General features: G+C 40.4%; 1 protein-coding gene and 1 long non-coding RNA gene across 5 annotated transcripts in view; one reads left to right on the top strand and one right to left on the bottom strand.

Annotated features, from left to right (window-relative positions):
• The window catches only part of LOC102163160 (uncharacterized), an 86989-nt gene extending 62478 nt beyond the window's left edge, over positions 1-24511 (bottom strand). The window contains exons 1-3 of the long non-coding RNA XR_298647.4: positions 23590-24511; positions 21444-21547; positions 7959-8125 (exon numbers count right to left, since the gene is read on the bottom strand). This is a non-coding gene — a long non-coding RNA (uncharacterized LOC102163160). The remainder of the gene's footprint in view (positions 1-7958; positions 8126-21443; positions 21548-23589) is intronic.
• Positions 24200-26996, top strand: part of GAREM1 (GRB2 associated regulator of MAPK1 subtype 1) — a 225148-nt gene continuing 222351 nt past the window's right edge. For 3 of the 4 annotated variants that reach the window (XM_084964429.1, XM_003482054.5, XM_021096217.2), the window contains exon 1: positions 24200-24753. In XM_084964429.1, coding sequence (XP_084820555.1) covers positions 24633-24753 — 121 coding nt within the window. In that variant the 5' untranslated portion in view covers positions 24200-24632. The remainder of the gene's footprint in view (positions 24754-26996) is intronic. The other variant, XM_084964428.1, reaches the window with a different exon arrangement.

Raw genomic sequence — 26996 nt, 5'->3', positions numbered from 1 at the left:
AGGGAAGGACAGAGAAGCAAGAAACTCTTTCTTACCAAGTGTATTTGTTTTAAAGTTGGTTCTAGGAACACTACTCTGGCATCTAGTCTAAACATGTATTGTTCCATGAAGCCCTCTCTGACAGGCTGGGCAGGAAACAATATGGTCTCTCTGTGCCCTTCTAGGAAGTGACAGTTTTTGACAGGCAGCGATGAGGATCCAGGAAGAAGTGTCGGGAAAAACAACGAATGCTTTTTCTAAGTGTGTTACTTGTTCATTCAATCACGCATTCATTCACTACTTACTGAATATGTACTATGTGTCAAATCTTGTTCTGGCCCCTTTTCCTAATACATATTATTAATAAAACAAATCAGCGGCATAATGTTTACTTCAAAAATATTAACATCAGGAGTTCCCTTCATGGCACAGTGGAAACAAATCCGAGTAGAATCTATGAGGATGTGGGTTCCATCCCTGGCCTCACTCAGTGGCTCAGAGATCTGGCATTGTTGTGAGCTGTGGTGTAGGTCGCAGAAGTGGCTTGGATCCCGCAGTTGCTATGGCTGTGGTGTAGGCTGGCAGCTGTAGCTCTGATTTGACCCCTAGCCTGGGAACTTCCATATGCCATGGGTGTGGCCCTAAAAATGCAAAAAAAAAAAATTAACATCAGTGTGATCTTTCTTTTGTGTTCTTAACATATAATTCTATACTCCAAAGTTAAAGTATTGGTAGAAAGAGCAATTCCATTTTACTGGGTGGCAGGAGGGAGAATGACTGGCTGACCCAGGGAGAGAATGTATCTCTTTAAAGCTTACCCCAAACTTCAACAGTGACTGTGATGTCAAAGGGATGATCATCAAGAGAAAAGGCAAGAAACAGTGCCCAAGCAGTCCCTCTCTGATGGGGTACCCACAAAAGACAGGGCTCCTCTCTACTTGAGGGGGTCTTTCCTCTGCAATGAACAGCAAGGGGGCTAGTTCAGAATTTACTCATTTTAATTGCAAGATTTAGAAGAATTTTTCTACCATCTTGCAAGCTGATATCTGGTGTGGATAACTTATAAATATCTACTCCTGTCATTTAAGCACCTTGCTCATGCCATTTATTTTTCAATAGTTTTTCCTACAGGACTGAAGGTTCAGAAGTAATTTGCAAAGAAAAACATTCCCAGCCATGTGACTTAAAGGTTACCTTGACAATATTTGTCTTCATTAGTCTCCTGGAAAGGCCATGTTTTCTTAACTTTATATCACGCTCTTTCCCCCACTCACTAAATTTGGTCTGAGTCTGTATTAAGGGCTGCATTATTGTCTGCTGACTTCCAGAGAAACTGCTAAGCACTGAGAAAGGAAGCACTCAGCTGCTTTTAGTCATGATGATCGGTTTGCTCTAAGAGCCTAAAAGGATCAGAAAGGGTGGGGGGAAGGATACAGAAAACCTCTAATAGATCACCACAGAACTTTTGAGTTTGTTTATAGAGAGAACACCAGTAATAGTGACTGACAGGTAATGCTCATAATTGATGTTGCTGTAATTCTAGACGGGGTGCAATTGTATGTATATTTAATGTATAACATCTTTCTGAAATTTATGTCACATCCTCCTCTAATGCTCCTATAAACTGCTGCACAGGAATAGAAGGAAATGACATTTGAAGACACTTTAATCTCTGTCCGAGGCATTAACCTCTGCCTGGGCAAGATCTCTACCCATTTGTATTGGGAGTGGTACTGAGTTCAATGTGTGGTATTAAATAAACATGTATTAGCTAGTCTAACTTACTTATTATTTTTAGATAATGTGCTTTTCTGTGGTAATAATAACAATGATGGCTATCATTTATAAGATGGGCACTATCTAACCCTAATGCAAATGTCTTCACCCTTGTTTCATAGTTGAGAACATTGTGGCCTGGGGAAATTTAGTAACCGGCCCAAGGTCATTCAGCTAGTAAGGAATTAGAGCAAAGATTCAAGTGAATATCAGATCACAAACACAGTAAAGAAAAGACAAGAAAACTCTTTATCATCATCGTTGTGTGCATTCACATTAACTATTTGGCCTTGAGCTTGCCTTTAATTCTCTCACAGACTTCATAGACTGTAAGCATCTAGAGGGAGTTTTTTTGGAAGCCCAAGGGTCAACATCAAGGGATGCTCTGGACAACCGATGGGGGGACTATTTAGTATAATGAGGCATAATCCCTGCTTTCAAAGTGTTGAATACTAGGAACAATATTTATTCCCAGTGGTGAACACGTCTCAAGAAAAAGCAATGGTAGACCTGCTGAGGCCAACAGTATGATCCTAAGAAGACTCCAGTAGCCAATATGTAATATCCTAATTTCAACATGATGTGCTTTCAGAGGCTGTTGCTAAGTGAAGTAGAGCATGTCTAGACTTCATTATGAGTTCACTTTGGTTGTGGGGTGAACCGGCGGCAGGATGGTTGGGTGAAAGAAGCATGTGGGTTAGTTCTAAATTCTTTGCTCACTGAATGCCGAGTTTAGGACAACTGGCTTAACCTCTCTGCCCTTAGTTTTCTCATACATTAAGAGTGATGAATAATACATACGGTACAGTACTATTATGAAAACCAAAGGGAAAACTTCTTTCCTTGCCATGGTCTAAAACATTGTAGATTTTCAACAAGTATTGGCATGTAATTTTTACTCTCTTAAAATCCAATTCAGGAAAGATTTGCTGAGCCTACTAGTACATATTGTGCAGCAACAACCACAAAGCAGATTTTAAAAGTGATTAAGAAACAAACCTCCATAAGCTAGAACAGAGACAGATATTAAATAGCTATCTGCAACATGATATAAAAAAAAAAACCTCTATCTTAACAAAATGGACAAAGTTGGAACACAACGAAAGGAATGATGAATTCTTTTCTTTAGGATGTCAGAAATCTTTTGCAGAAATGGAATAATTTCAACCTATATTTGAAAGGAAGGAAGGAAAGGATATGAATTTGCCAAGTTATGAGTGCAGGTAAGATTATGTAAATTGATCTGCATGACATCCATCCATCTATCCATTCAAACATTTACTGAGCGTCTAAGTGCCAGGTACTGTTACAACATGTTTAAGTCACAAAAATGAGAAGACATGGCACTTTTTTTTCTCTGTTTGTTTTTCTTTTTACAGCTGCACCTATGGCATACGGAAGTTCCCGGGCTAGGAGTCAAATCAGAGCTACAGCGGCTAGCTGACACCATAGCCACAGCCACAGCAACGCCAGATCTAAGCCACATCTGTGACCTACACTGCAGTTTGAGGCAACACTGGATCCTTAACCCACTGAGGGAGACCAGGGATCAAAACTGCATCCTCGTGGACACTGTGTTGGGTTCTTAATCCCTGAGCCACAACGGGAACTCCTGAAGACACAGTTTTTTATTCAAGGAACTCACAGTGCAATGACTGATGCAGAGGGATACTTTGCATCTTTATTTTAAAATATCTAATTTATTCTTTTGAAATGTATTAATAATACTTTATAATACTTAGGCATATTTGTAAAAATGGACAATGAGGCCATAACCTGGATCAGTAATAAACTACAACAGAAATTCTAGCACTGTTGTCATTTTTTCACAATAATTTATATCATGAAGGCAAAAAATACTTTATAAGTTTCCATTATTTGTTTTTTTCTTTTCCCCCTCCACAAAATTAAGATTTCAGTCCAGGCCAAATTTTGAGCTTCAGTTGTATGCATTAAATTTACAAACTTGCACAAGACACATCTGACTTTGAAGAATTTCAAATTTACTGAGGGCATGAAATCAACTATATGTAGAGATTACAGCAAAATTCCTTCCGAAGATTTATCTTCTATGAAAATTTAGAGGGAAGATAATAGAGAGCAAAGTAGAATTTATTAAACTGTTCTTTTAGAGTACCTGCAGAATCATTTCTATCCTAGTTTCCACAGGCACACAAGAAAACCAAATTAAGTGCTAGATTTATTGCCTGCTTTGGGCATCCTGACATGCAACTGTGTAAACTTAAGTCTCTGTTTCCTTGGAACTGTTGGACATAGGCATCTTGTATTTCTCACTGAGAAATTTTATACCAAAGAGACAAATGAGATTAAGGCAATAAACAAATTGGAATGGCTTAAGGAGACCTGGCACTTTTCCACAATGACAGCTCTCCTGTTTCTCAGACCAAATTGTATTTTTTGAAAACCCAGTTACACACTGTTTTAAGAGACATCCCGAAAACATAATGTCACAGAAATATATAAATAAAAAGTAGTGGAAAATATATTAGGCAAATACCACTCAGAAGGAAGCTGGTGTAGGATATAAATATCAGACAAAATAGAGAGTAAGACAAATAGAGATAAAAATGGCAACATAATAGAAAGAGGAACAAGCCACCAAAAGATATGACAATCAAAACTTCTACAGGCCTAACAACAAAACAAATGCAGTTGCAAGGAGAAAGTAACAAATCCATTATCATAGTGGGCAATTTAAAAAATCTCTATCAGAAACAGACATACCAACTAGCATATAGAAAACTTCAACAATAAAATTAATAAGCTTGCACAAATGTATGGGTATAACACTGCACTGAGCAAAGAGAATACATACATACATTTTCAAATATATTTTTAAGTATACATGACATTTACATAAATTGATCACAAATGAGTCATAAAAGGAATCCAATAAATTTTAAAGAATTATCTAGTAAACACATTTCCTCACAACAGAGCAACAAAGTTAGAAAGCAGTAGTTGAAAAAAAAAAAAGCTCCAGATATTTATAAAGCTTAAAATACATTCCTAATAAAAAAAAAAATCAGTTAAAGAAAGCCATGGTGGCTCAGCAGATGTGAAGCTAAGTAGTATCCATGAGGACACAGGTTCAATCCCTGGCCTTGATCAGTGGGTTAAGGACCTGCTGTTGCCATGAGCTGTGGTGTAGGTCGCAGACATGGCTCGGATCCCGTGTGGCTGCTGTTGGGGAGTAGACCAGCAGCTACAGCTCCACTTCTACCCCTTGCTGGGAACTTCCGTATGTCGTGAGTGCCACCGTAAAAAGACAAAAAAAAAGAGAGAATTATAACGGAATTTACAAAATGTTTAGAACCAAATGATAACTAAGTGCTCTATATCAAAACATGTAGGGTGACATGATGGAAGATAGTATGAGAAAAAGTATGTACACATATATGTATGACTGAGTCACTATGCTGTACATCAGAAATTGACACAACATTATAAATCAACTATACTCTAATAAAAATAAAATTTAAAAAAAGTGCAGGATGAAGTCAAAGTGATCTTAGAGGGGAATTCAGAGTCTACAGATACATTTATTTTTTAAAAAAGGGGGTGTTCCTGTCGTGGCTCAGTGGTTAATGAATCCAACTAGGAATCATGAGGTTGTGGGTTCCATCCCTTGCCTTGCTCAGTGGGTTAAGGATCTGGCATTGCTGTGAGCTGTGGTGTGGTTCACAGATTCAGCTCAGATCCCATGTTGTTGTGGCTGTGGTATAGGCTGGCGGCTATAGCTTGGATTAGACCCCTAGCCTGGGAACCTCCATATGTCGCAGGCGTGGCACTAAAAAAATTAAAAAATTAAAAAAAAAAGGATTGAAAATAAATGAGTTAAGAAATCCACTCAAAAGATTAGAAAAAGAATAAACCTGAAGAGAGAGTAAAAGGTAAAGCAAATAACAGAACTTAAGGCAATAGGAGTTCCTGTAGTGGCACAGTAGTTAACAAATCCGACTAGGAACAATGAGGTTGCAGGTTCGATCCCTGCCCTTGCTCAGTGGGTTAACAATCCAGCGTTGCCGTGAGCTATGGTGTAGGTTGCAGACGTGGGCCGGATCTCGCGTTGCTGTGGCTCTGGTGTAGGCTGATGGCTACAGCTCCGATTAGACTCCTAGCCTGGGAATCTCCATATGCTGCGGGAGTGGCCCAAGAAATAGCAAAAAAAAAAAAAAAAAAAAGAACTTAAGGAAATAGAAAATTAATGGAGTTCCTGTTGCAGTGCAACAGAAGCAAATCCAACTAGTGTCCATAAGGATGTAGATTTGATCCCTGCCCTTGCTCATTGAGTTAAGGATCTGACATTGCTGTGAGCTGTGGTGTAGGTTGCAGATGTGGCTCAAATCCCAAGTTACAGTGGCTATGGTGTGGGCCAGCATCTGTAGCTCTGATTTGACCCCTAGCCTGGGAACTTCCATATGCCTTGAGTGTGGCCCTAAAAAGCAAAAAAAAAAAAAAAAAAAAAAAAAGCAAAAAAAAAAAACAAAGAAAGGAAAAAAAAGAAAAGAAAAGAAAAAGTAAATCAACCAACCAACCAAACAAAAAAAAACTGGTTCTCTCAAAACAAGGGCAACAAATTCACAACTCTCTAGCAAGATCTATCAAGCATGTCCACTTGCACCACTACTGTTCAACATAGTTTTGGAAGTCCTGGCAACAGCAATCAGAGAAGAAAAAAAAATACGTAAAATAACCCAAACTGGAAAAGAAGTAAAACTATCACTGTTTGCAGATGACATGATACTATACCTAGAAAATCCTAAAAACACTACCAGAAAACTGTTAGAACTCATCAATGACTTCGGCAAAGTTGCAGAACACAAAATTAATACACAGAAATCGACTGCATTTCTATACACTAACAGTGAAAAATCAGAAAGAAAAATCAGAAAAAACATCCAATTTATCATTGCATCAAAGGAATTAAATAGCTCGGAATATACCTAAAGAGACAAAAGACCTATACTCTGAAAACTCTAAGACACTGATGGAAGAAATCAAAGATGACACAACAGGTAGAAAGATATATTGTGCTCTTGTATTGGAAGAATCAATACTGTCAAAATGACTATAATACCCAAGGCAATCTACAAATTCAGTGTATTCCCTATCAAACTACCAAGGACATTCTTCACAGAACTAGAACAGAATATTTTAAAATTTGTATGGAAACACAAAAGCCAAAGCATTATTGAATACCCAAAGCATTATTGAAAAAGAAAAACAAAAATGGAGGAATGAGGTTCCTTGACTTCAGACAATACTACAAAACTACAGTTATTAAAACAATATGGTACTGGCACAAAAACAGAAATATAGATCAATGGAACAGAATAGAAATCCCAGAAATAAACCCATCACCTACTGTCACCTAATCTATGACAAAGGAGGCAAGACCATACAGTGGAAGAAAGTCTCTTCAATAAGTGGAACTGGGGAAGCTAAAAAGCTACATGAAAAAGAATGAAATTAGAACACTCTCTAATACCATACACAAAAATAAACTTAAAATAGATTAAAGACTTGAATATAAGCCAAAACTATAAAACTCCTAGAGGAAAACATAGGCAGAATGCTCTTTGGCATAAATCACAGCAACATTTGTTTGATCCACCTCCTAGAATAAGGTCACTAAAAATAAAATTAAACCAATGGGACCTAATTAAACTCAAAAGCTTTTACACAGCAAAGGAAACTATTAAAAAAATGAAAAGACCACCCACAGAACGGGAACAAACAATGCAACAGACAAGGGCCTAATCTTGAAAATATATAAACAACTCATACAACTCAACAACAACAATAAAAACAACCCAACTGAAAAATGGGCAGAAAACCTAAATAGAAATTTCTCCAAAGACGTGATTGCCAGGAGGCACATGAAAAAATGCTCAATATAATAATTATTAGAGAAATGCAAATCAAAAGTACAATGAGATACCACCTCACATCAGTCAAAATGGCCATCATTAACAAGCCAACAAATATCAAATGCTGGAGAGGGTGTAGAGTAAAGGGTACCCTCTTTCACTGTTGGTGGGAATGTAAATCAGTACAACCACTATGGGAAACAGTATCGAGGTAGCTCAGAAAACTAAATATAGAACTACCATATGATCCAGCAATCCCTCCCACTCCTGGTTCAAATAAAACTCCCATACATCTTAAAATGGTCCTACCTGTGTATCTGAAAAGCCTCAGGTCTTCTTCAGGTTTCTCAGGAACCTCCCAGGATATTTTGCCTCCTTATTCAAGTCATTGCCACAAGCCTCTGGAGGGAGGTCTAGCCAGAACACCTAGCTCTGTAGGTAACATAAAGAGGTGGACCAGAAGGTCCCCAAGCGACCTTAGGAAGAAAAAGATTTCAGATTATGAAGAGTAAATGACAACCGGAGGTATCTTTCACTTCAAATACCAAAGCACCATCTCATGGATAAACTCCTTTTTTTCTCTCTCTTGACCCACCTTTCTCAAGGCACAATGCAAGCAAATCTCCTGGGATCATCGCCAATGATTCTGCTACTCCCAGTCTGTTCCACAAACACCTGATCTGCAGCCTACACTCCCCAGCCCAATCCACACCCAACTTAGCCTTGCAGACAGTAAGAAAGGTGGGAGATGCTCTCTCCCCATGGTTCATATGAAACAGGTACTTCTTCTGAGACAAATACGGAGTTTCAATTCAATTGGATGTGAATCATCTAAAATATGACAAAAGCTCCTACTGAACAATTATTTGCAAGTGGTTCAAATAAAAGTCCCATACGTCTTAAAATGGTTATAAATTCTTTGTGTTGAGAATTATAGTTACTTTACACTGTCTTTATAAAGTACTTAACAGCCATACTAATGCACTAATGACAATAACTACTAGATTAATTGTGGATATTTTTCATTGTTTTCTTGAATCTATGCTAAAACATTAAACAAAAACAAAAACAAAAAAAAAGAGGGAGGGCTCTATTCTTAAGTTACTATGAAAAGCTTGCTTTTAATTGCTATTTTAAGGCAATAGTATGGTGTCACTTTAGATACAAAGACAAATAGAGATTGACAGTTGGGGATATTACCTGGATACAAAAGAGCTACCTAGGTGAAATAGTGAGATGGTAGCTGCTTGGCAAGTTGCCTTATCAAACCCTGTACAAATTATATTTCTATAATTTCACCACTGTAAAAAAAAAAGCTAGAAAAATTATTGATTTTAAAATGACTTTTACAGTAATCTATGAAACTCCTTATGTTTTATAAGGAAATGGTAACCTAATCTCTCTCTGTATTATCAGGTGCTATACAATGCAGCCCACAGGGTGAAACCAGTAAAAGTTTCCATCTGATACCAGGGGGAAAATGTAAAATGTTTGTACCTGCGTAATTAAATTGGAATATTTGTTGGCTTAAATTAGCTTCTATAAATGTTTGAAGCAATATTCCCACTGGTATGTATTACAGATGCTTGAAATAAATTTGGCAGGAGGTCTCAGAAAGCAATAATGGATTTCTCAGGACATAGGAAAATATTTGCATTCCCATTACCCACCTTCATGCCAGGAAAGGAAAATCAAACTTATTAGCACAAATTTGATTGTATCTTATGACTTCCCTTCCCCTCTTCCTTCCTTCCCTCTCTTCCACTCACAGCCCCCTTTCCTCACCATTTTCCTTTGAGGTTTTCTGCTTACCCGTTACTGCCCCCAGAACCCCCAGTAACACAGTTCTTGCCCATTTTCATGGCTCAGTCACTCCCAGTTACTTTTTCCTCTGGCAGCCATGGCTCTCCATTTCCTTTGTTCCACCTTTACCTTGCCTTCCCATTTTCCAATTTTCTTCCCAGCTCCTACTTTATCTTTTACTCTCTCTGTCTCTTTAGTTAGACAAGTAATAGAAAGGACACTGTCATCTTTCCATCCCCAGGAGCCTGAGATGGATTCACCCCGGAAGATGGTAATCCTATTTTCTTTGTCAATTTCCTTTGTATATGTTGACCATATAAGTGTAAAGAAAGCAAAAATCCCCAATCTGCCACTGTACTTTTCTGTGCTTTAATCCTGAGAGAGGTGGTATAAACTACCCACCGAGGGGGTTCCCTGAAAAGCAATGGCACCAAAACTCACCTGTTTATCAAGGAGACCCAAGAGCACACAGTTGAAATAAAAGCAAACTAAATACGTCAATGCATATCTTGGCATCAATGAGATTTACTAATAAAAGGAACTCTATTCATCTAGAGGGAATTATAGCTAATATGAAAAGGTCCAATGCTTTATTAAATTATTGCCTCTTCCCTCCAGATGTGGAATTTGCTTTTTGACATGGCACAAGCCCAGGGGCAACACTTAGTTTAACAAAATTCTGAAAGCACTAAGTATATTTCTTCAGGATTTTATGTTTTTTTTCATGAAATAATCCTTAGGTAGTCTTTTCCTTTCTTTTTAGGTCTGAAGCCATGGCATATGGAGGTTCCCAGGCTAGAGGTTGAATCAGAACTGTAGCTGCTAGACTACACCACAGTCATAGCAACACGAGATCCCAGCTGCGTCTGCAACCTACACCACAGGTCACAGCAACGCCTGATCCTTAATCCACTGAGTGAGGCCAGGGATCAAACCTGCATCCTCATGGATGCTAGTTGGGCTTGTAACCTGCTGAGCCACAGCGAGAACTCCCTCCTTAAGTATTCTTGTCCTCTGCCTCGCATTTTCTGATTTGATCTGACCTAGCGACACTTTTTTTTGGCAGAAAAATAGGATACCGATTGATAAGATCCCCTTTGACTTAATGTCTTTGAGTAAATACAAATAATACATTATTCTATATTAAAATAAAAATTTAGAAGCAACTTTCTAGACTCTGAAACAATTTGGAAGACAATACCCTCCCCCACTATTAGAAATGTAAAATTCTAATTCTAATTTTAATATTGAATATGGATCACCCAGAGAGTTCAGTTCCTTCCTTCAGGGTATTATTGTATTAAAAGATCAACCCCCCAAATAAATACAAGTAGCAAGTGAGAGGTACAGATATACAACCTAGGCTAAATGAAATGAAAAAGACCTTAGGAAAGACAAATGGAATCAGTATTTTTTTTTTTTTTTTTTTTTTTTTTTGCCTTTTCTAGGGCCGATTCCCGCGGCATATGAGGTTCGTTCCCAGGCTAGGGGTCTAATCGGAGCTATAGCCACCGGCCTATGCCAGAGCCATAGCAACGCAGGATCCGAGCCATGTCTGCGACCTACACCACAGCTCAAGGCAACACTGGATCCTTAACCCACTGAGGGAGGCCAGACATCGAACCCGCAACCTCATGGTTCCTAGTCGGGATTTGTTAACCACTGCGCCACGATGGGAACTCCAGCATCAATATTTAAATTATCTAGGAATGATGATAATTTTATTCGTCTTAAAGTTCTCCAAGGAGGAAGATTGGGCAATGTCTTGCCATGGTCTACACAGTGATTCACCACTTCATGGTAGAAATACTTCTTAAGTTTAATAGAAATCTTCAAATTTTATGCTATTACAAACACTTTGGACCTAATATATTTGCGCATACAACTTCTTTTCTGTAGTTAGATTTATGTAGAGCAGTTTCTCCAAATTTAATTGGTTGGTAGGCATTTAAAGTCTCAGTGGAAACAGCCAAATGCATAAATAAAGATTATGCCAGTTGCCATTTCCACCAAGATATGAAAAAGCCCATTTCATAATATCCTTGACATCCAAACTGCTCTTGATGTTTTGGGTTTTTTTAAATGCTTTGTGTAGGAGTAAGCCACCAAGTTACTAGCAACTAGCAAGAGTTGGTGTTTTCATTTTCCTTCCCCCTGACCCCCTTTGGTTACACCCACAGCATGCAGAAATTCCCAGCCAGGGATCGAATTTGAGCCACAGCAGTAACCTGAGCCACAGCAATGACAAGGTTAAGTCCTCACTAGGCCAGTGGAGAATTCCTCATCCGCCTTTCTTCAGATGGTTTGGAGAAGATGAAAACTGCTAGGACTGTTACCAAGGAGCAGTCGAGGGCTGAAGAAGGGCAGTATACTTCGTAATCCTGCCTCGTTTGAATTGTGTGGCTCTCCCCCTATTTCAATTTATTTAACAAATCTTAGTTTATTTATTATTATGTTCGGAGCTCTGTTTTAGACTCTGGCAGCAAAAATGATTAATACACATTGTCGTTCTCAAGGAGGTTACGGTTATAACTGAATCGTTTATCTAAACAACATAGAACAGAAGTTAAAAGTAATTTGTAGAGTGGTCTATTACCAATAATTCTAGGGAAGAGTCTTCTAAACTACCTCTGCTGTTGATGTTATTTATAAATTGTATTTCCACAAATGTTTATCAGTACCTCTCATGTGCAAGGCACTAACCTGGGAGACACAAGAGGCACCTAAAATACATAAGACATTAAGTGTGCCTCGAGGCAGACATATCTCCACGGGTCTCCAGTGTGTATGCACACCTTGTGAGCAGAGGCATTGGCAGCTTTTGTTCTGGATCATCTTTTCATGGATGTATGTACAGTGAACTTCCTTAAAAGGAAGAGATAATGTCTCCCTTTGGAGCAGAAGGCTGTTTCTGTAATGTCCAGTAATAAAAGTAACATCCCCTTCTGGGGGAAAGGTAGATCAGGTTTGCTTGTTTAAAGATTTGGTTCTCAGGGTGTCTTAGCTATAACACAAATTCACTGTGTGTGCAGCAGCCTCCTGGGCCCTGCTGAGTCTTCCATGGGACTTGGGGGACAAGGAGAACTGATGTGAATATGAAGGTCATGCTGCCCAATGAGCAGAGAGTAAAAAATCCTTTGTCTCTGATCTGGGAGTCTCCTGTATTCTGTCAGCTCCTAATTGTGGCAGGCAAACTTGTTAGTGTGAAAGTAGGTCGAATCTTCATAGTACCATCAAAAATTTTACTATTTAATAAGGAGTTTAAGAAAAGCACACAGATAACTATAATATGCTATCATTGTGGTCCCAATTGTGCAAATACTATAGAGAAGGACAAAATTGGTTCTGACCAAGAGACAGTTTCATGTAGGAAGTTAAGGGAAGGAAAAGAAAAGCCTAAACATAATACATCATTCTTGGAGTTCCCGTCATGGTTCAGTGGTTAATGAACCCAACTAGTATCCATGAGGACATGGGTTCAATCCCTGGCCTCACTCAGTGGGTGAAGGATCTAGTGTTGCCGTGAGCTGTGGTGTAGTACAGATCACAGATTCGGCTCGGATCCCATGTTGCTGTGCCTGTGGCGTAGGCTGGCAGCTATAGCTTGGATTTAGCCCCTAGCCTGGGAACCTCCATATGCCACGGATGCGGCCCTAAAAAGACTATATGTGTGTGTATATATATGTATATGACTATATATATGTATATGACTATATACATATACACACACACATATATATACACACACACATACACACACACACACACACACACACACACACACACACATATTCATGTTTGTCCTTACTTTCTTTCCAAACTCAAGCTCCCTATTTCCAACTGTCTTCTTTCACATCTGGATACTTTACAGGTGACTCAAATATTTTTGGCCATGCCTGTGGCATGCAGAAATTCCCATGCAAGGGATTGAACCTGCACCACAGCAGTGACTTGGGCCACTATAGTGACAATGCTGGATCCTTAACCCGCTATGCTGCAAGGGAATTCCTCTTTTTTCCTCCCCGCAGGTGACTCAAATTTAACATGTCCAGAATTGAATCTATCCTCTCTCATCTTCTGACATATTCATAAGTCTCTTCCTTCCTGTAACTGTTAAAGGAATCATCCTTTCTAGGGCCTCAGGCAAGAGATCCACAAGGAATTCTCATCGCTAGGCAGACATGTTGTCAGAGCAAAGAAAGTCCGGAGAATCTGGTAAGTGGTGAGACTACCAATAAAGACTTGTTTTGACCTGAGAGTTGTCCTGTCCTTTCAAAGTGACTATTTTATCTCCACCCTGATCCATAATGGATTGACTTGATAGTTCAATATTATTCTTATTTTAAAGTTCTTGTTGGCTCCTTATCTTGTCCTTGTGCACTATGTCCGACCCATACTGATTCTACACAGATCCGCTTGGTTCAAGGGATTCATGATCATTTTGGGGGAGTTGTTTTATCTCATGAAGTGAATTAATAAATGAGTTCTGAGGATTTTACCTCCTTAATAAATATCTTATATCGGTTCCCTCATTTTCATCTCTAAAATATACTGTCCTGTTTCAACCCCTGATCACCACCTATCACCAGGTTCTACTGCCTCCTATGTGTCCTCTACTTCTTTCTTTGAATCTATCTTGTATACTCTTTTCAAAACATTTCTTTCCAAAAATTCAAATGTGACTATCAAATTTCATGCTCCCATAACTAATACCATAGGTCACCTATTACAGGTCTTTCACGATAAAGTTCAACTTTCTTCCCAGGACAGACAAATCTCTCCAGTCTCATCTTAGTCACTCCATTCCTCAAATCTTAAGATCCAGCAAAACCAAACTGATCAGAGTTCTTTCCAGAAAATATGCTGCTTCCTGCCTCCCTGCTATTATTCACATGGCTCCTTTTCCCTACTGTTCACTTCCTAGTCTTCTCCTCCTGCCCTGTCTTGACTTGGCTAATTTATTCTGTTGCATGCTTCTTCTAATGGGTCATCTCCTCGAAGAAGACTCTGATGTTCTTATCTAATTCCTTGCCAGGTAAAAGACTTCTCTTGTAGTCTCAAACTATCACTACAAATCTCTACCCTTACCACACTGGATTGGGATTACCTTCATTTCCTGTTTTTCTGGCTCTCTTAACTAGATTAAGACACCTGACAGCAAGAACTTATCTTGCACCCCTCTTGATTTGAATGGTGCCTGGCATATAACCAAGCATTCAATAAATATTTATTAAATGAGTGAATAGATAGATGGAGAGATGAATGAAGAGTGGAAGGTGAGCTATGAACATTTATATAGCAATTTAATCAAAGAACTTTTTAAAAGGGCCACATGTGCAGCATATGCAAGTTCCCAGGCTAGAGGTCAAATCAGAGCTGCAGCCAGTGGCCTATGCCACAGCCACAGCAACATGGGATCTGAGTGGCATCTGTGACCTACACCACAAGTCACAGCAACACAGGGTACTTAACCCACTGAGCAAGGCCAGGGATCGAACATGCATCCTCATGGTTACTAGTTAGGCTTGTTACCACTGAGCCACAATGGGAACTCCTAACTAAAGTACATTTGAAATTTTAATGAATAGAAGAATGGACAGACTATAGCATTGCATTCTTTTAAAAGAGTATTAGTTAGCCTAATAAACATATCAACAAAAGGATAGATTTGGCTGCTGTTCCAATAATTACAAATATTTTCTTTTTCTCCTGCTAAACTCCTGATGTCAGTCATGTAATTAATAAATTGGAACACAGTCAGTATTTTCAAATTGATACATTTAGCCTCTTTTTAAATGGTAAATACAAAGCATTTATAATACTAGCACATACAGAGTAAGGAGCAAAGTTTATATTAATACTGCATATGTTTGTCCTTTTTCTTTTCGTGAATTCATCCCCATTTATATCAATTCAAAAAATGTGACAAATGACTTGAATCCTTGGAAAAGACTGTGACTTTCAGGTGTTCAGGTGTGACTCTGAAGCACATGGTAGGATAAAAAAAGAAACTCCAGAGAACAGATTACACATAGTGATGAATATTTGAAAGTAGTACGTAAGTCTTCAGTTGCTGCTACAAAGGAAGTAGTGAAAAAAGATATTTTCATTATCTGAGATATAAAAATAATGTGAAATCTGAGATATAAAAATAATGTGAAATAAATATATTCCAAGATAGAATTTTGATAAGAGTTGGGAAGGAAAGCAAAGACGTTTTTACAAGTACAAGGGTCAGAACCTTACTTCTCAATACTTGTTCAAATATTTTAAAAGCTTTTGCCTAATTATGTAAAAGGAAAAGATAACGTGGAATCTTCAGTTTCAGTGCAAGTGAAAAGTCATCCATTTTGGGAAAGTAAATTGGTAGTATGTATCAAAAGCCTTAAAAAAAGTTTATACTTTTCTAATACAGCAGTTTTCCCTGTAGGAATTTATATTAAGGAGGAAAATCATGAATATGACCAAAGATTTATCTGCAAGGATAGTCATATCTTTGTTATTAATAATAGAAAAATTATAAACAATGAAGATGCCAAATCATAAAGAGTTAAATAAACTATGGTACGTTCATATGTGGAATACTATATAGTCATTTTTTTTAAGTCACATTTTGAAATACAAATCAACATGGTAAAATGCCCCTAATAGACTGAGAAAGGCAGACTAAAAAATTGTGTTCTAGGTTGATCCAAATTAAACAAATATGCACTATAAGTAGAAGAATATACACCAAATCTGAAGAGTGATAACTTGTTAATTCAGAGAAATGAGGTTACAGGTCACACTTTTTCCTTCATTGGATTTTCTATGTTTTTAAAACATTTTAAACATACAAATACTATTTGGAGGAATTTTTAAGTTGTTTCTGAGATGGGGGAAAGGCATAAACTCTTTAAGAAGAAGGTTTGGGAGTGAGTAGGAAAATTGCCTAGAGAAGTTCAGTAGGATCTTAAGCAATTCTAAGTAAATTAAGGTGACACTCCGGCCTTTATAAACCAGGAACCTGAATGTAAGAGAGGTCAGGGAAGAAAGAGGTACCCAGTTTGGACCAGAGTAGCTGGTGTTCAGGATAGACGTCCAGCACAACCACACTCTCCCTGTCTTTCTCTTTTTACTGCTTATACAAAAGAAGAGTGGAAACATATAAAACGGTCTTTCTTTAGAGGATTTGTCAGCAGGGAGCTAAAATCTCATTATCTCTCAAAGGAGAGGTTTCAAAACGGAACTGCCTCTGACACTAAAACTGCTTTGAAGCCTCAAATCATCAGGACACCAACAACAAACCTGCATACATCCTGTGAAGATTTTTGGCACTAAGAAATATCTAATAATAATGATTATTTGAGTACTAATAAAAACAAATCAAAGGTTTTCTGCCTGTGCTTTGTCACATTGGCTACATTAAGAAAAATATAAATTATGTCATGAACCCATATACTTTTCTAGATGAAAGAATCTTTGCTTAGCTACATCATAAGTGATATAGCCACATAAGCTGTCTATTTCCTTTTTTTTTTTTTTTTTTTCAGTCTTTTCAGGGCCACACCCGAGGCATGTGGAGGTTCCCAGGCTAGGGGTCAAATCAGAGCTGTAGCCGCTGGCCTATGCCACAGCCACAGCAACACAAAATCCAAGCCGTGTCTGCGACCTACACCGCAATTCACTGCAACACTGGATCCCTAACCCACTGAGTGAGGCCAGGGATCAAACCTGTGTCCTCATGGATGCTAGTCAGATTCGTTTCTGCTGAGCGGCGACAGGAACTCCACACTATTTCTTTAACCCATATGTTAAATGTATGATTAAAAACAATTGATGAGTATGTGAAAACTGCATAATTAGTGATTAGTTAGTCATTGTGCTTTATTTTAGTAAAGTACTTCTTGAAACTGCAGAATTGGGCAGCTAAACCATGAATCACTTAACCAATCCTTTGGAAAGCTTGCACATAATTTACAAAAGTGCATGAGAGCCAGGACCACTACTCATCACCAGCAGCTTCTCAGACTGACATCTTGTGCTTGCATTGGAGAAAAACCACCATCTACAAAGAGCTAGCTTCTTTATAAACCCAAACTTAGAATCTATAAGGTTACACATTCCTTTGGAAAGCTTGCACATAATTTATAAAAGCACATGAGAGCCAGGACCACCACTCACCACCAGCAGCTTCTCAGACTGACATCTTGTGCTTGCACTGGAGAAAAACAATCATCTACAAAGAGCTAGCTTCTTCATAAACCCAAACTTATACTCTATAAGGTTACATACACGCACACACACACACACACACCCCATTATGATGATTTTGGTAAATTCAATAATTAGATTATCATTTGCTTTTCATATTTCTGATTATTCTTGAGTTTCAGAAGCTCCTGCAACTTTAGCCATAACAGTCCCTGCTTTGCTAAACTGTAAACAATTAATGCACAATAAGATCTATTATTTAAAATGGGGTTTTAACTCTGTAGATTGTATTATGGACTGTGAAATAAAATTAGTGGGTCATGACTAATATTGACAAACTGAACAGTAAAGAAATAGATTAAGAGATTATCACAGTAAAGAATAGAAAATGGAAAAATAGATAAAACAGATAAAGAATAGAATAGATTAAACAGATAAATAGAAAAATAGATTAAACAGAAAAGAATAGATTAAAAGATCAGGATTCCATACTCATTAGAAGTACACAAAAAAGTATAATTTTGGAAAACTTTCATTTATACATGTATGTGAATGCTGCATTGGAATGTGATACATATTTTAAATGGGGATATGTTGTATATTGTTTTGAAAAGCAAACATGCCCCAGGAAATCCAGTTTGCAACTTGGGATGTTTTTCCTTAATATGGATATTTTTCCTTAATATTCCTATATTGACACTGTAATATGTGTATTATTCAATGATTACTTAAGAAAAGTGCAACCTTTATCAAAAGCAAGACAGGAAGAGATGACAAAGTACATTTCTGAGTACGTTTTTAAATCCTTCCTGAAACTACCCATCAAGGATATGCTTCTTTATGATACTAGATTTATCCCCTTATCCATTCTCTTTTTTATATAATGATTTTCATTTTTTCTATTATAGCTGGTTTACGGTGTTCTGTCAACTTTCTACTGCACAGCAAGGTGACCCAGTCACACATACATGTATACGTTCTTTTTTCTCACATTATCATGCTCCATCACAAGTGACCCTTATCCATTCTCTTGATAGGCTGGTAGATAAAGAGCATTACATATAGATGGATAGATGATAGATAGATAGGTAAATAAATAGATTGATTAATCTATCGATATAGGGAGGGCCTACTATGTGCCAGGTGCTGGGGATGCAAATATAATAAAAGCAAGCCATTATGAGGGTAAAATCCTGGTAAAGGAGCCCACAAAGCTAACAAACAATAAACTAATAATATGCTGATAGTTTTAATAAAAGTTGTAACTGATGGTCTACAGATGCATTTCTAGTTCAGTGACAAAAACGTAGAACTTGATTTCAATAAATTTATTCATTTTTTTATTTTAATTTTTTTTATGTTTTGCTTTTTAGGGCCACACCTGTAGCATAGGGGTGGAATCAGGTCCGATCAGAGCTACAGCTGTTGGCCTAGCCACAGCCACAGCAACATGGGATTTGAGCCACATTTGCGACCTACACCACAGCTCATGGCAACGATGGATCCTAACCCACTGATCGAGGCCAGGGATCGAATCTGCAACCTCATGGATCTTAGTTGGGTTTGTTAACCACTGAACCACAAAGGGAACTCCCAATTTCAATAAATTTAAATTTATTCATTCAGATGAACGAAAAGCATTGGGGCCCAATCAAATAGTAACAATTACTGCATGGAATCAGAACCTTAAAAAAAATCTTGACAATTTCTAGACTTGATGGATATTAATCATCTACAAGCCAGAAATTCAGTGTCCTACGAAATACTAGAGTAAGAGGATGACTCAGACCATTGATTATTCAATTCACCATTAAATGAGCAAGTTCCATGTTGCCAGGCATGGTCACAGGAGCTGAAGAAACAAAGGTGAATAAAATACACTTTCAGTGGCCACAGCTATTTGCAGGCTAGTAGGAAAAAGCAACACAGAAACACATAATAAATAACAGTGCAGTTGGCACAATTAAAAGGGGTGTGTAGCCATGTATGATGGTAACACAGGGAAAGGAGCAGTCTTTGAAGGAGGCAGCACTTCATGGAAGGGAAAGGAAGAGAGGCATTCCAAGCCGAGAGGACCACATCTTCAAGGGCATGTATTAATCAGCATGGAGCATTTGGGCAACTATAAGAAAGCACTACTACTTCTACTATCTACTGCCAGAGTCTAGAGTGTCAGAAGGTAGTCAGTCAAAATAAGGCTGGGGAGGCAGACCCAGCCACAGAAAGGAAGAGCCTTTTATACATGCAGACGGCTTGACAGTTTCTTCCACTGATAATGGGGACACAGATATTGTATAAAGTTTTAGGCATGGAGTGATTTAAGTTAGCTCTAGGGGAGTTCCCGTCATGGCGCAGTGGTTAACGAATCCGACTAGGAACCATGAGGTTGCGGGTTCGGTCCCTGCCCTTGCTCAGTGGGTTAACGATCTGGCGTTGCCGTGAGCTGTGGTGTAGGTTGCAGACGAGGCTCGGATCCAGCGTTGCTGTGGCTCTGGCGTAGGCTGGTAGCTACAGCTCCAATTAGATCCCTAGCCTGGGAACCTCCATATGCCAAGGGAGCGGCCCAAGAAATAGCAAAAAGACAAAAAAAAAAATAGATAAATAATAAGTTAGCTCTAGGGATAGCATGGAAATCAGCTGAAAGGGAAAAGAGCTTAGAGACCTAGGAAACCACCAGGGCAGTGAACTATGATATGACACTTGACCGCTAGCATGTTATGTGACCCAGGACATTCCGATATGAGGAAAACCAATGTGTAATATTTTTATCTAGCAAAGTTGATAATGCAGAGAGTTAACAAGTTGTGCATGTATAAACAGAAGTTTCACAGTTAGAATGTCGTGGAGAGTCCCTCATAGGAGCCCTGTGCCTGATTCACTGCTGAACATCATTAGATCAGCATCATTCACCATCAGCATCATTAGATCAGAATATGAAGAGTCATCATGGCCACTGCATGGATCTGCTGGGTAGCAGGGCTGGCTTACTGTGGACTAATAACCTCACAAACTCTAGATTTGAGGATTGAAGTCCCATGGCTGGGAGCAGGCACCTGGCTTTCCCATTTGAGGAATGATGCTCTCTGCTCCTTGCCAGATATAACTATTCTTCCCAAATCGAGTCATTTCCCCACAACTCCGTTTGCTTCTTCATCATTTCTCTAAACTTGGCCCCTTCAAAACCAGTACTTCTTTCAGTAAGAATAGCAAATACTTCTCTAGCTTGTCCTATGTGTTAGGTCCTATTCTAAATGCTCAACATATATTAAAGGATTACATTTTCGGGATTTTTGTTTGTTTGTTTGTTTGTTTTTTAGGGCTGCACCTGCAGCAAGTGGAAGTTCCCAGGCTAGAGGTCAAATTGGAGCTGCAGCTGCTGACCTACACCACAGCCACAGCAACCATTCAGAATCCTGTCTTTGACCTATAGCATACCTCACAGCAATAGCACATAGGTCCTACTGTGGCTCAGTGGAAACGAATCTGACTAGTATCCATGAGAATTCGGGTTCCGATCTCTGGCCTCTGCTCAGTGGGTTAAGGATCAGGCATTGCTGTGAGCTTCAGTTTAGGCTGCAGACGAGGCTTGGATCTGGCATTTCTGTGGCTGCGGTGTAGGCCGACAGCTGCAGCTCTGCAAGGCCAGGGATCAAACCCGAACTCATGGATACTAGTTGGGTTTGTACGCTGCTGACCCACAACAGAAACTCCTATTACTGTTATCTTAGTCTATTGGGGCTGCTATAACAGAGTATCATTGACTATAGGACTTAAAAACAACAGACATTTCTTTCTTACAGTTCTGGAGGCTGACAAGTCCAAGATCCAGGCACTGGCACATTCTGAGTCTGATGAGGGCCCGTTTTCTTGTTCATTAACTAGTCACCTCCCAAAGGCACCACCTGGGGATTAGGTTTCAACATAAGAATTACAGGGAAACAAACACTCAGTCTGTAGCAATTATGACCATTTTTCAGAGGAAAGAGCAAGTTGCCCAAGATCCTGAATAGGAGCAGAACCACTAATCAAACCCATGCCATCACATGCTGGAATCAATATTTTTAATCACATAAAATGCTGCCTCCCATAAATCTTAATTTTAGAAGGTATTCAGCAGAAATAATGGACAAATTCACTGAATTGTGCTTTACAGAAAATTTTTCTTAGAACTACAAAGTCTTATTTTGCCCCTGTACCCAGTTATGATGTTTTTATATACATGGTTTGCATTGGCCCAACAATCTGAAAAAGCACACTTCTCCTATCATGTGCTGTTTGGCCAGACTGAAACATTACCTTTCTCAACTAATTTTTTTTCCCTATAGTTTAACCAAAACTCTCTCTGTCTTACAAATAAGATCTTTTTGAAAGGTCTGTCTTTCTGCCAGATCCTGGACAGGAAATGTACATAAGAATTTGTGGGAGTTCCTACTGTGGCTCACTGGAAACGAATCTGACAGTATCCATGCCGATTCAGGTTCTGATCCCTGGCCTTTGCTCAGTGGGTTAAAGATCAGGCGTTGCTGTGAGCTGCAGTTTAGCCTGCAGATGAGGCTTGGATCTGGCGTGGCTGTGGCTGTGGCATATCTGAATCGACCCCTAGCCTGGGAATGACCATATGCCACACACAGGTGCGGCTTTAAAAAAGCAAAAAAAAAAAAGAATTTGTAGCTCATTAAAATTTTTTCCCTTTCATACTCAGAACTGAAAACCCTTCTGCAAGGTCAGCAATAAGAGCAAATCTAATGTAAATCTTTACTGATTTAAAAAAAGATGATTGCATTAATCTTACTTTTTCTCTTGTCTTTAGGTCATAAGTCACCAATCTTTTTGAGAGGGAACTACTTTTCCTATTCCCTGAAGCTTGTAAAGAGGATATAACAGTAGCATAAAGTTATTTTTTCAATCAATCTACCATATAAGGCTCAGGATCTACCAACTGGTGGAAGGAACCCTGACCCTACTCATTCTTAAATGTTGTATCATTTTTGGAGTCTGCGCTCTATTTCCAGAAATGATTAAGTATTAAAGTAGAAAAAAAATTAGCTGGCACTTAGTCCCTTATAATTAAAAAAAAAATCTCCTTCTGTGGCAAAACTTGGAACTTTATGGATGTGTGATTGAGTCAAACGTACACGAACAGCTTTCCCACTTTTTTTTCAAGACTCTCCCAAAAACTTAACATCAATGACACAAAGGTCAAAGTTTTCAGCAAAAGAATTTTGTGAGAATTATTGCCAGTGCTTCTAAGTGAAAGGGCAGGGAAATTGGGAGTGGAGGAATTTCTGTGTTTTTCTTCAATTGCTGTAGAGAGGTTTATTCATTGCCACAGCCCTAAGCCAGAGCACTGAGAGGCTGGTGCATGTTTTCAAGTCCCCTTGGGCAGGTCAAGCAGATGCTTGTTCTGGCTCATTATGCACCAAACACTGAATATGTGGTGAAAAATATTAAGAATTGATAGGCAACCTCTTCATCTGGCAACTGCTCACCTGTTTCCGGGTAAAGTAACGCTAAAAAAAGAGATTAGCACAGAAAAGTCAGTAAGTGCCTAAAGAAACAGGAATCTCACTCACAGTCACCTTTACATTCTGAACTCTGTCTGCAAGTGGGCAGGCCTTACTCAATACTGGGGAAAATAAAATAGTTATCATGAAAAGCAGACAGAAGGTTTGAATCCTGGCAAGACTGTCTACAAGTTATATAATCTTGCCAAACTCCCTAAATTCTTGGTACGCATATAATTATCACCGGAATTATTCCAACCTTTTAAGGTTGGGAGAGAAATAACTGAGAAAAGCATGTGACAAAAACTGGTGTCCCAGGAACCCCTGGCGTGTCTCTGGCTGTTGGTGGCCTCATCTTCCGCAGTCTCCAGCAGCTGTCCATACAATGAAGGTACTAAATCGAGTCACCTTCCCTTATGTGGGCACTGATTATTCATTACCTTTCTGCTTCTCGGTGCTTCGGCCTTTGTCTTTCTGCCTAGCAGCCAAAGTCCAGACTGGATGGAATAACTTCAGCTGCTTTTTTGTAAACTTGTAGGGTTGGCGGGAGGCGGCGGACGGGGGTCGGGGGGCAAGGAATGCTCCCCGCCTGCCCTTCCCAGCTCTGTCCGCGGCACTCTCAAGAGATGGACACCAAACAGATCACTTTTGTGCCCTGGAGTAGCAACTCCGGTACCAGGGTGGACTGGAGAAGTGCCTGACAACGCCTAGGAAAGATTCCTAAGTTCGCTGCGTTCCTCCAGGTCGCCCCACAAGAAGGCACAGCGCAGCGAAGGAGTCCGGGCGCGCGGTGGCGCCGGGCAAGGCTGCAGGGCGCCCGAGCGGTCGGACGGGGGAGCGAGAGCTAAAGCTTGCGGAGCTTCTCGAGCGGCCGGGGCCGCGGCGGGACCCGGGAGCCGTTGCCAAGCTGAGCTCGCCGGACCGCGAGAGGCGGAGGCCGCGCCGGAGGCGGGGCCAGACGGGGCGGGGCGGGGCGGGAGGCGCCGGGGAGGCGGGGGCGGGGGCGGTGTCTCCCAGAGCTGCGCAGGCGTTGCTCGCACCTTGTTGATTAGTCAGTGCTGGGAGCGCTGCTATGGCGTTTCTCAGACCCGCGGCTCCTCCTCACACACTCGAGGCGGAGGGAAGGAGGGGTAAGAGGAGGAGGAGGCGAGCGGGCGGCCGCCGCAGCTGCAGACCCGGGGCCAGAGAAGGAGGCGGAGCGGGAGCCGCCGCAGCTACCCCGGCCGCCGCCGCCCGCCGCCGTGGGGCTGCTGCGAGTCCTCTCCGGGCTTGAGGGCACGCGGGGCGCCCCAGCCATGCCCCGCAGCGGCAGCTGAGCCGGCCGCGGGCCCCCTCCTTCCCTCCCGGCCGCCGCGCCCCCGGTCAGCCCGCGGCGGGAGTGCCCGGCGCCCCCCGCGCGCCCCAGACCACGAGCGCGAGCAGCGGCGGCCGCCGAGGTGGTGCCGGCGGCGGCGGGAGCGCGGGGCCGGAGGAGGCGGGGAAGATGGACCCGGCGCCCTCGTTGGGTTGCAGCCTCAAGGATGTGAAGTGGAGCTCGGTGGCCGTTCCGCTCGACCTGCTGGTCAGCACTTACCGGCTGCCCCAGATCGCGCGGCTGGACAGCGGTGAGTCCCCGCCCGCGGACCGCAGTCTCGGCGCGGCTGTGCGCGCGTGTAGCTCGGGAGGGTGGGACCCGGTGGGAGTGGGCTGCCCACCCCTGTAGCGTTGGACTTGGACAGAGCGGCTGCCGCAGCCTGGCGCGTTGCTCTGAACTCCCCCCCCCCCCCCCGCCCCAGCAACCTCTGGAGATGTGAAAATCACAGCCCTTGCAGTGTAATTAAAAAGGACGCAAAAAAAAAAAAAAAAAAAAAAAAGTAAGGAAACCTCTGCAGATAGTAATCTTGGAGGCGAGCTGTCCCTCCCCTCCAGCCTGTAGGAATTACTCAACCTGGAAAACCCTGAAGAGTTGTCTTAGACAACTTTCTTACAAAATAATTGTGCTTTGGGTGGCATCTTTATTTTGGATGCTCTCCTCCCCCACAAGAAGCAGATTTTAGGGGAAAAGCTCCTGGGTGACCAATGAAAGGGATCACATTTCTTGGAGACCTTTCATTACGGCTTGTCTGTTTGGTTTCACTGAACTGAAAGTAATTTAGGGCTGTGTGTAGAAAATGTTTTTAGTGGAAGTGATGGTATGCTTAAGGTTAATTATTAGCGCATTTCGAGCCTGGAAAAAATTGAAACCTATATTGACTTGGAACCTGAGCTCAGAACTAAGAAATGCTTGTTTCCTCAAATTGTCAACCAGAAACCAATCAAACGTCTCCCAGCTGTTTGTTCTGCAGGGTGACATCTGCAAACAAGTAGATAGATGTGCATACTGTCAAGCAAGTATATACCTTTCAGTTTGAGAGTTGTGACATACAAGGTGGCAATTTAGGTGTGTTTTGTCTTTTGTGTTTTCATGATAACTTCCGTTGATTTTGGCTTCATAGGATTTCAGAACGTTGGCAGAAACAAGCTGCTGCCGGGCTGCTCGAAGCACCTGGACCCAGGCTGGCAGACAGGCAGATAGAGCTCTGATCACACAGGCCAAGTCAGGAGAGCACTGAGCAGGAAGATGTCATTTCAAGTCACAAGGACTTGGGTTACTCCTTTTCTGGAGTACTGTGTGTGTAACATGAGACATATAACCGTCCAAAGGCATTTTTGTTCCCTTTCTTATCTGTGGGGTTAGTTAGATTAGACATTTGAAGTACTGATTTGAAAAATAAAGGCAAGCAAGAAAGTTCATGAAAGCTGGAAAACAGCCTTGGCATGCTTGCTGGCCTTGTTTAGTTGCTGGTGGTAAGGGTGGGCATTGAGAATAAATTAGGAGTTTTAAAACTAGTAATGAAGTGCAGATGAATTCAGGGAAGGGTAGGTGGTGTGTGGAAGCATTTCTGCTTAGAGTGGGGTGCTTTAAATCTGTATCTGTGGATCTAAATCAGAGAGTGTGTGTGTGTACTCAGTATTTCATTTACTCTTTTGCTGTGCAAAATTTTGTGTTTTGGAAGGTTATGAGTCCTCACCTTTTCTGATGGTCTCTCATTTCCTCACCCTCCAACGAAACTTCCTAACCAGGCAGGGAACATTAATGCGTGTGGCGTAAAAGTCACACCGAGGTTTCATTAAACTGAAAGTTTCAAAGAGGCTGAATATCACTTGCAGACATTACTTTGAGCTTTATTATCCACTTTCCTATCCCGGCCATTCATAAAAAGGATCTGAATCAGCAGTGTACTCATCCCACACTTCTTTTTAAAATTAGGACGTGGGTAGCAAGTCTTAACACTGTGTCCTTTCAAGCTGTAAAATGGATTTTGATCACTATATGTGTAATTCCAGTTATTTCTTGTAAATTTTCTCTTATTACCACTTGAGAATCACAGTGCCATACACAGATTTGGAATCATAGTCAAATACTGCTTTATACCTGTTTCTTTCTTTCTTTCTTTTTTATTTAATGATTTTTATTTTTTCCATTATAGCTGGTTTACAGTGTTCTGTTAATTTTCTACTGTACAGCAAGGGACCCAGTCTACCTTGTTTCTTTAACTTACTCCCATCTTATTTAATTTTTTTTTTAATAGCTGCATGATATTCCATGGCATGATGGCTGTACCACATACCTAGTCCCCTGCAGTGGACATCAGGCTGCTTCATTTTTAATTATTATTAAGTTGTGATATAGTGAATACTCTTGCACATAAATCTGTTTGTTTGGGTTAGGATATAACCTGCTGCATAAGCATGTAATTCCTTTTTAAGCCCTTGATACACATTGTCAAATTGCTTTAGAGACTAAAGATTATACTTATTTATACTC

This window comes from Sus scrofa, chromosome 6, assembly GCF_054392235.1.
Source record: "Sus scrofa isolate SSC_HxYL_T2T_F1_AM1 chromosome 6, Sscrofa_HxYL_maternal_Yorkshire_Landrace_v2.0, whole genome shotgun sequence".
NCBI lineage: Eukaryota > Metazoa > Chordata > Mammalia > Artiodactyla > Suidae > Sus > Sus scrofa.
Note: the sequence above shows the minus strand (reverse complement) of the source record. Positions and strands in the feature narration are given on the sequence as shown.